Source organism: Caenorhabditis briggsae, assembly GCF_000004555.2.
Source record: "Caenorhabditis briggsae complete genome, chrIII, whole genome shotgun sequence".
In the NCBI taxonomy this organism is placed as follows: Eukaryota; Metazoa; Nematoda; class Chromadorea; order Rhabditida; family Rhabditidae; genus Caenorhabditis; species Caenorhabditis briggsae.
Window position 1 is genome coordinate 4,071,431 of NC_013490.2, and position 8,028 is coordinate 4,079,458.

The following is an 8,028-nucleotide window of genomic DNA, read 5'->3' on the forward strand; positions in this document are numbered from 1 at the left end:
ATGTTTTGGGAAGCAGCCGCAAACCGATTTGAATTTTTCCGAAAGTTTTCTCGAGGTACAAGACGCCTTCTTTGTCATTTTTCAATATAATGAAAAGTGATACGACTGTTAGATGGGTGCCCTTTATTTTATTACTATGTAATTTTTTGGGAGAAAAAAGATAAGAAACCAAATGTTGCATAAAAATCGAATCCGAAACACTGCGTTCTACTGCCCAAAAACTGGCGGAGGGAAGTTTCGCGAAAGAGAAAAAATGGGTTATCAAATAGTTTATTATCACGGGAGTTATCTCGATTTTGAAAAGAATCAAAGACGAAAAGATGATAAGAAATCAAAAAGAGTGAAGAAAATGCGATGAAAAGTGGGGAAGAGAATCGAGCAGAAACTGTATTAAAGGAGCATTCATCAAATAGCTTCAATGGTTTATGCCGCGAAAAGATACCGTATTAAAGGAACATAACTTACATTGTTGAAATGGCTTCTACTACGAAAACTACTGTATTGAAGGAGCATTGAAAAAGAATTGAAAATATTTACAGCGAAAACAAGAATTTTTCTCTTTGTTTGCTTTCAAAACTTTCGTTTCTCACTGATTTCGTTTCAGATCATGTGCTCTTTTCTTCGATCAAAAAGCCAAAAAGTTAAATTACAGCGTCAAATCCATTGAAAAAACAACTAAATTTCCAAAGCAGTCACATAAAATTGTTCACTGCTCCTCCCTTTCAAAAAGGTCACCAAATGGCCGAACTTTTTCGGAAAACTAGTCCCTTCCAACATTGAATTGCAACCCCGAGACTTTTTTTTGATAATTAGTTAATTGTGCTCATCATTTCATTTTTTCAAATATTTTCATTTTCAGTAGTATGTCAGAACCATCAGCCAGCGAAGAAGTGTTACCGGAGGACAAGGTCTCGTATCGAATGAAATCGATAATTTTCCGTAAAGTGCAATTTTCAGGAGGAGCAAACAACGAATGCCAAAAAGGTTTCGCAAGTGTCTCCGAATCCGACATTGCAATGTGAAATGTGTCAGAACTATGAAGTAAATCTGACGGCGATGCAGGTGACCGATTCGTGGGAACTTCACAAAATAAGCATCATCAATATTCAAAAATATTTGCTTTTCAGGAGAACGAGCGAAAACTAAAAGAAGAAGTGAAAGCGGCGATGGAGCTAGCCGAACGATATCAACTAGATTTGAGTGACGAACGCGATTATCGGAAGGAGTTGGAAAAGAAGATGAATGAATTATCAACGAATTGTTTGAATCAGGTCAACGAGGCGGCAAAAGCTAATGCGAAATCTGAGAAACGGTTAGATGAATTGAGTGCAAAGGTAGGATTTTTATAACTTATTTTGAGTCGCCCAGACAAAAATTCGGCCTTTTTCAGCACGATAAATCGATAGAAGTGTTCACGGAACAGCTGAATTTAGCTCAGGAGAAGCTTCAAAAAGCTGAAGAAGACTTTATAACGCTAGGAAAGAAATACAAGAAACTACTAGGATCGACTCGAAAATCTGCCCAAGAGCTTCGATCGGAGAAAATCGATCTGCCAGCGGATATAGATCAATTGCAGTTCATCTGCCTAAAAAATAGGGAAGAATTGATTGAGACGAGAGCGGCGAAGGAGCACACCGAGCAACACTTGAAGGATGAAATCACGGTTCTGCGTGCCGGAATTCAAGAGGAACGAGTTCATCGTGAAGACCAAGAAGTGGCATTTACCGCTGAAATCAGTCGATTGCAATCGGAACTTGGAAGTGTAAATAGCAAATTCACTGTGGCTTCTGAATCGATTGCTGATCAGACGTCTAATAATCGACAGATTCGAGATTTACAAGCTACGGTGGCCGAGTTGGAAGCTCAAGTCCAACAGGTTCAAAATGAGAGATCCGCGGTAGAACAAACAGCACAGAATTATAAACAACGGTGCACAAGTTTGCAACAAGAGCTGGAAACTTCCGAAATCGTGCAGAGAGATTTTGTAAAACTCTCGCAGAGTCTTCAGATCCAACTGGAAAAAATCCGACAGTCGGAACAAGAAGTTCGGTGGCAATGGGACGATGATGTGAATCAGTGCTCCAATTGCGACACTTCTCTAGTTAAACTGAAAGCCAAACCACAGTGACTTGTTTCTAAATAAAATGTACAAAAAATATATTAATTCCAGTTGTCTTCACTGCGGCAAAATATTCTGCACGAACTGTCTGAAAGACACCGTTCCAAGTGGACCATCTCATCGACCTGCTAATGTATGCAAAGTGTGTCACACGCTCCTCAACAGAGACACCAAACCATTCTTCGCGACTCAAGATAAATAAGACCAATGTATTTATATCTAAACCCCTGTTTCACCCATTCTTTCCGCGTGCGCTAGACTTATATTTATGTTTCCTAGTGAGCCACTTTTCTTCTTCTTGTACAATGTGAGCAATGTGAAAAAATTCCAAATTTGATCCAAAGTTGTGCATTAAATATATTATTTGTTTATTTCTTCAGTAATAATGCAGAAGCTTTCGATTACAGTCTCATCATGATTTGCAGTTTGAATACTAATCGACTCCAAGAATCCACTCTGCTCATAAATCCACGTGGAATCTTCAGATTTCACAGCGAAATCCGTTTTATTGAAAACTAGATCAATAGGATGACTGCAGATGCAAGTTACTTTGATTTTCTTGAATGGATTTGAATCGAATGTAAAGAGCCTGAAATCTTCTTTAAATTTGAAAATATTAAATTTAGAAATTTCTAAAATCGCTTACAAAAACTTGCGATGTCTTCCAAAAAGTTTGAGGCCTTTTCCAACGACTTGATGGCAGAAACTAGTCAGACTCTGAGGTTGCAGCTGGATTTTGCCCAATTGATAATGCCAGTTTTCATCCATTCCTGTTGCAAAGTTTGTTGTGAAGCTTGCAGAAGTTAGAGGTCTGGTTTTCACATGAGGGTATATTTTCGACCAAAATCTGAAAACTCTTCTTTCAATTTACGAATTTTTATATGTAACTTTACAGAATTCCTTTGAGAATCTGATTCTCTTCTTCGAATTTCTCATAAATCCATCCTGGCGCAAAAAGGGCAACAGACATGTGAAACAGTTTGGCGAGAGCAAACGACTGATCACAATTAAATTCTCCAACACATCCACGAGCCCAAACATCAATTCCGACGAAGATTTTTTCGAGAATTCCAAACTCTGCGGATCGTAAAAGATCGCCGTCTTTCCAGTTGTAATTCAAGTAGATTGCGTCGCATGCTTCATAGAATTTACTAAAAGTAATTTTTTCTGGAATCTAGAAAACTCTGTGCAAAAATATTCGGAATGACCTTCTCGGAATTCCGAAAATTTCTTTAAAATATTTCCGAATTTTCTTTGGACTACAGTATGTCAAAGGCACATGCAAAAAGTTCCCTGGCGGGTTTCGAGCGGAATTATTTTTAGATCTTATTTTTGCGTTTTTGAATTTTTTTTTTGTCAATTTTTCGTACTTTTGTGATCTGAAAATTTTGGAATTTTGAAGCTTAGAGCTTCCGAAAATACTGGATATTTTAAAATAGCAAAACTCCGAAATCTAGAAACTCAGAATTTTCGAAAAAAAGCCATTCCAAACATCCCTGCTGTGTGAAACTAACTTATTCTTCGAGTTCAGCGCATTTTGCCAGTGCAACTTTCCATTATGAAGCACAGAATCGTACCAGATAACCTTAGAATTCAAATTCTTTTCCTTCGATTTTTGAGTCAATTTTTCACAAAAACAAATCAACAACTCAATTTTCTCCTCATCAATTTCGTTTTCAATATTTATAAGCCATCCGTCGAAACCATAATAATTCGCAACTGCCACTAAACTATTCACAGTTTTCTCCATCGTTTCCTCGTTCTCCAAAATTCGCGAACAAATTTCCTTCCCCGATTTCCACTCGGTGATAAAAGTTCCCAGTGACAAAACTCCGTGTTTATGAGCGATTCGAGTGTAATCCGACGGCGGAATCGTCACGAAATGATGCGAGAAATAGTTGAATACATCGATTTGCCACCAATTCAGAAACATGTACGGATACTTATCTTTCTCAAATTGCTTCCCTTCCGTTGACTCTTCAGGCAAATATCCTCCTCTCATATCGTGGCATACTAAGATCTGAGGACCAGAATGCGGTTTGAAATGTACAAGAGGTTCAGTGAAGTCATTTCCAACGTCTTCTCGTTTCTCCCAACTCCACAACTCTTCCAATGTGTCGATAGGCGAGATCGTCATTCTTAAATGAACGCTTTGAGAAGCTGGATTTTCTAGTGAAATCGCTCCAATAGTTTTTGTGACTTGACACAGTTAAAATATAATTTACCCAAAAAGAAAAAAAATAGAATCAATAAATAAATGAAAACGACTGCAACAAGTTCGCCCGAACCAAGTGAGAAGATAAGAATTCAAATCGGAATAAATTAAATTAATCTCTAAAGTTCGTCATCTGGGATATCCGAAAGATCCATTGTGTCGTCTTGTGGTGGCTCGTTTGGTGGGAGAGCTGCCACGTCGACAGATGAGCAAACTCCAACTTCCAAGTGGCAGAATTGTTTGACTGGTTCCTCGTGGGCGGTTTTCAAGAATGTTAGAAGCTCGTCTTCATGCGAATCGATGAAGTCGTTGCACTAAAGAACTTTTTTTTTATGAAAAAGAGTCGCGCTTCATGAAAAAGAGAGACTTACAGCATTTTGCAAACGAGATCTCATTTTCGAAGTCTCATCTCCTTTCAAATATGTCGCATCTTTGTGGACGTATACAGACTTCCCAGTTATCGTATTAACCTAAATTCAAAAATAATTTCCGTTTTTCTCAATTTTCTGTTGAGTTGCATACCACAAGTTTATAATGCTTCGCCTCATCGCAAACGTTCTCAATAATTTCAGTCAGATGAGATTCAGATCGTGCATAACCGATTTCTTTAAGCCCTTTTTGTTCCCCAGTTGGTGATACACGGAAACTGCCCACTTCGATTTTCTTCTTGGGGTCAACTCCAGCGATTTTGAGCTCAAAGTGTGTCACTAGCAGAGAGCAGGCTGAAAATTGAAAATAGCAAAAAAAAATGCGATTTTTTAAATGATACCTCCACATTCCAATGATGAAACTGAAGCTGAATTGAAACCCGAAATTGATGATAGAAGAATAACCGAAAATGTGAATAATTCCATTCTAAAGAAGAGCAAATGAAGGTAAAAAAGTCGATATTGTGAGAGTGTTAACAGAGAACAGAGAGCAAACAGAGACCCAGAAAAGAACGGTATTTGGATAGGTATCCAATGTACAAACATAGTTTTGAATGGAAGAAAATTAGGAGTTTATTGTCAATTTGAAGATAAAATCATAATTAAATAGGACGACGAGGGATAGGGAATGTAGGTGGACGAGCCGGTGGACGACGGATTATGGTAACACTGCGAGGAATGACGTTGCACAGCTTTTTTTTGGAAATGTTCAATTTTTAAGAATAAAAAAATTGCTGAAAGTTCCTACTCGAAAGCGATCCTCTTTTTCATATTTTCCTCTGTTGGCAAATTATGCTCCGTTTTCAGATAGGCTTCGTAATCCTTCCACATCACAGTTGAATTTTTCTGTGGTCTACCACGAAGTGCGCTTATCATCGTACCGGTATTCAGACAGAATGGCATTTCTCGGATTTCGTTTCTGAAAAAAAACATTTTTTATATTTTTGATCCCAAGGTGAAGGTAGACCTACAAACAATCTGTGATTCTTTCTCGGAAAAACGCGGTCAGCGAATCTTTCAGCTTACACGCTTCGTAGTAGCGTTGCTCTCGAATCGTTTCATCTTCGCCAAGAGATTGGTAGAACGGAGTATCGGGATTCAGTTCCTCGTATGAACACGTTGCGTCTCCAATTCCAGTGAGATCCAGGAGAAAATCTGGAAAAATACGTTTGAGTTTTATTAACCTTTACAGAATTTTTTCGGAATTTCGAAATATCGAAAATCCCGATTTTCAAAATATCGGAGTTTTTTGGAACACCGAAAACTTCGATTTTCCAAATTTCGGGATTTTTGTAATATCTAAAACTGCGATTTGCGAAATTTTGCAATTTTTTTTTGAAATGTCGGAAAATTCCGATTTTCAAAATTTTGCAATTTTTGGAATACCGAAAACTGCGATTTTCAAAGTTTCGGAATTTTTTACATTTAACTTTTAAAGTAGAAATCCCACTTTCCTCTCACAAAAGCACAAACAGTTGGCGAAAAATTGGCTTCAAAAACAGAAAAACTTATTAAAGGTGGTGTACGGTGAAATTTTTTATTGCATCAAAATGTGCAGAAATGCATGTAGATTGACATAAAAATAAAGAAAAAATTCGAAAAAAATTCCTTCATCGAGAAAAACGCATTGAAAAATACGCTGAAAGCCCTTAGGGATGAGGTTTTTTCTAGGCCGCGCGGTGAGTAAAAGCGCGCGAATTCAAACTTTTAAAGTTTTTTCGCTCGTTTTCACTTTTTTTTTCAAATTTTCCGATGTATCTGGAAGAAAAATTGACAAAAACCTAGAAAACTCTTGAAAAAACCGAAAAAAAAAGTGAAAACGAGCGAAAAATTTTTAAAAGTTTGAATTCGCGCGCTTTTACTCACCGGGCGGCCTAGAAAAAACCTCGTCCCTAAGGGCTTTCAGCGTATTTTTCGATGCGTTTTTCTCGATGAAGGAATTTTTTTCGAATTTTTTCTTTATTTTTATGTCAATCTACATGCATTTCTGCACATTTTGATGCAATAAAAAATTTCACCGTACACCACCTTTAAAGCTAATTCCGCTCGAGACCCACAAGCAAATTTTTTGCATGCGCCTCTGACATACTGTAGTTTGAAGAGCTTTGAAATTCCAGGCTACTTGGACATAAAGACTTACCAATAACACCATCTACAATACTCTGCGGAAGATTCAAAATTGCTCTCTTATGACTGTTTCCTGATCTTCGCAAAGTATATCTCCAAATCATACAGCGAGGACGACAAGCCAAGATAAAGTAGCCCTTCAGAAACTGTTTAGTTTTGTTCAGTAGTTTGGCAGTACTTCGGAATCGCAACTGGCGAAAGACGTACGACAAATCAGCGTTCTGAAAGTTTGCGATTTCCGCTGATTTCTTAGGAATCCGGTTTTTTTACCGAAAACACGCCGACAGCTTCAATATTATATGGCTTTCCATAATCTGGAAGATTTGCCATGTGCACATCTATTGAATCGAATCGAGGCTCGGGATAGGTTGCAGAAGTATGCTCTGTGATGGATTTCCGCAAGTCTCGAATGTTCGATTTCAACGCATTCCACTGAAAAGTATTATTTTTCATATAAAAAAGAAAATCACGAACCATAACAGACGTTCCTAGCATTGCAAATCTTCCATCTTCAGCTCCCCGTTCCATCAAGCCATAAACCAAGTTTTCCATTGAAATACTTCCCAAGAACGGGCTCTCAGAAGTCCCATTTTTCAATGCCTTCTCCAGTGTTAAATGGTTTAAAGTTTTATCAGATGTACCCAGCATGACATTTTTTCCAATATCGATTACATTTAAATTGTCTCCAGAAACAGTCTCAGCTACTTTTTCTGCAAGAGGAACAGGTATTTCTCGAAATTTCAAATAATAAAAACCAACCCATCCGCTTATTCCTCCTGTCGAAAAGCGAGTCTCTCCTGTAATTTTTTGTTGGTTGAACTGGCTGCAGCACTTCCATGTAGTACTCTTCGTCATCTTCAACTTCCTCAACAATTTCTTCATCATATTCAATGTCTTCAGTTTCTACAATCTCCTCGTGATCGTTGAGCGGAACATGGTATGTGTAGGCAATGCCTGGAAAGTAAGGATCTATTTTTATGAGTATTTATTGTTTAAAATGCTTTCTTTTACCTTTTTCATTCATTTTTATACAGAGTTTTCGTGCGAAATTCGGATTGTTTGAGGAAAAGTCGGAAAATTTTTCCAAGTTTTCGCAATGGAGCGCATTTTCTCACACTTGTTTTTTTTCTGAGACCCCG

General features: G+C 37.7%; 4 protein-coding genes across 4 annotated transcripts; 1 reads left to right on the forward strand and 3 right to left on the reverse strand.

Annotated features, from left to right (window-relative positions):
* Positions 1-863: 863 nt before the first annotated feature.
* Cbr-rabn-5 lies at positions 864-2,321 on the forward strand (the record flags this gene model as incomplete). The annotated part of the gene is made up of 5 exons (XM_002641160.1): positions 864-908; positions 958-1,062; positions 1,128-1,334; positions 1,391-2,124; positions 2,171-2,321. The coding sequence occupies 5 exons, from the start codon at positions 864-866 to the stop codon at positions 2,319-2,321; spliced, it is 1,242 nt and encodes a 413-aa protein (XP_002641206.1).
* A 158-nt stretch (positions 2,322-2,479) lies between these two features.
* Positions 2,480-4,256, reverse strand: Cbr-eng-1 (the record flags this gene model as incomplete). The annotated part of the gene is made up of 4 exons (XM_045243618.1): positions 2,480-2,708; positions 2,766-2,966; positions 3,013-3,270; positions 3,634-4,256. The coding sequence occupies 4 exons, from the start codon at positions 4,254-4,256 to the stop codon at positions 2,480-2,482; spliced, it is 1,311 nt and encodes a 436-aa protein (XP_045093897.1).
* Positions 4,257-4,453: 197 nt separating this feature from the next.
* CBG09065 lies at positions 4,454-5,188 on the reverse strand (the record flags this gene model as incomplete). Its single annotated transcript, XM_002641158.1, has 4 exons — positions 4,454-4,648; positions 4,706-4,804; positions 4,857-5,056; positions 5,104-5,188. The coding sequence occupies 4 exons, from the start codon at positions 5,186-5,188 to the stop codon at positions 4,454-4,456; spliced, it is 579 nt and encodes a 192-aa protein (XP_002641204.1).
* A 318-nt stretch (positions 5,189-5,506) lies between these two features.
* On the reverse strand, positions 5,507-7,913 carry CBG09064 (the record flags this gene model as incomplete). The annotated part of the gene is made up of 6 exons (XM_045243619.1): positions 5,507-5,681; positions 5,734-5,917; positions 6,903-7,110; positions 7,160-7,599; positions 7,649-7,843; positions 7,901-7,913. The coding sequence occupies 6 exons, from the start codon at positions 7,911-7,913 to the stop codon at positions 5,507-5,509; spliced, it is 1,215 nt and encodes a 404-aa protein (XP_045093898.1).
* Positions 7,914-8,028: the final 115 nt, after the last annotated feature.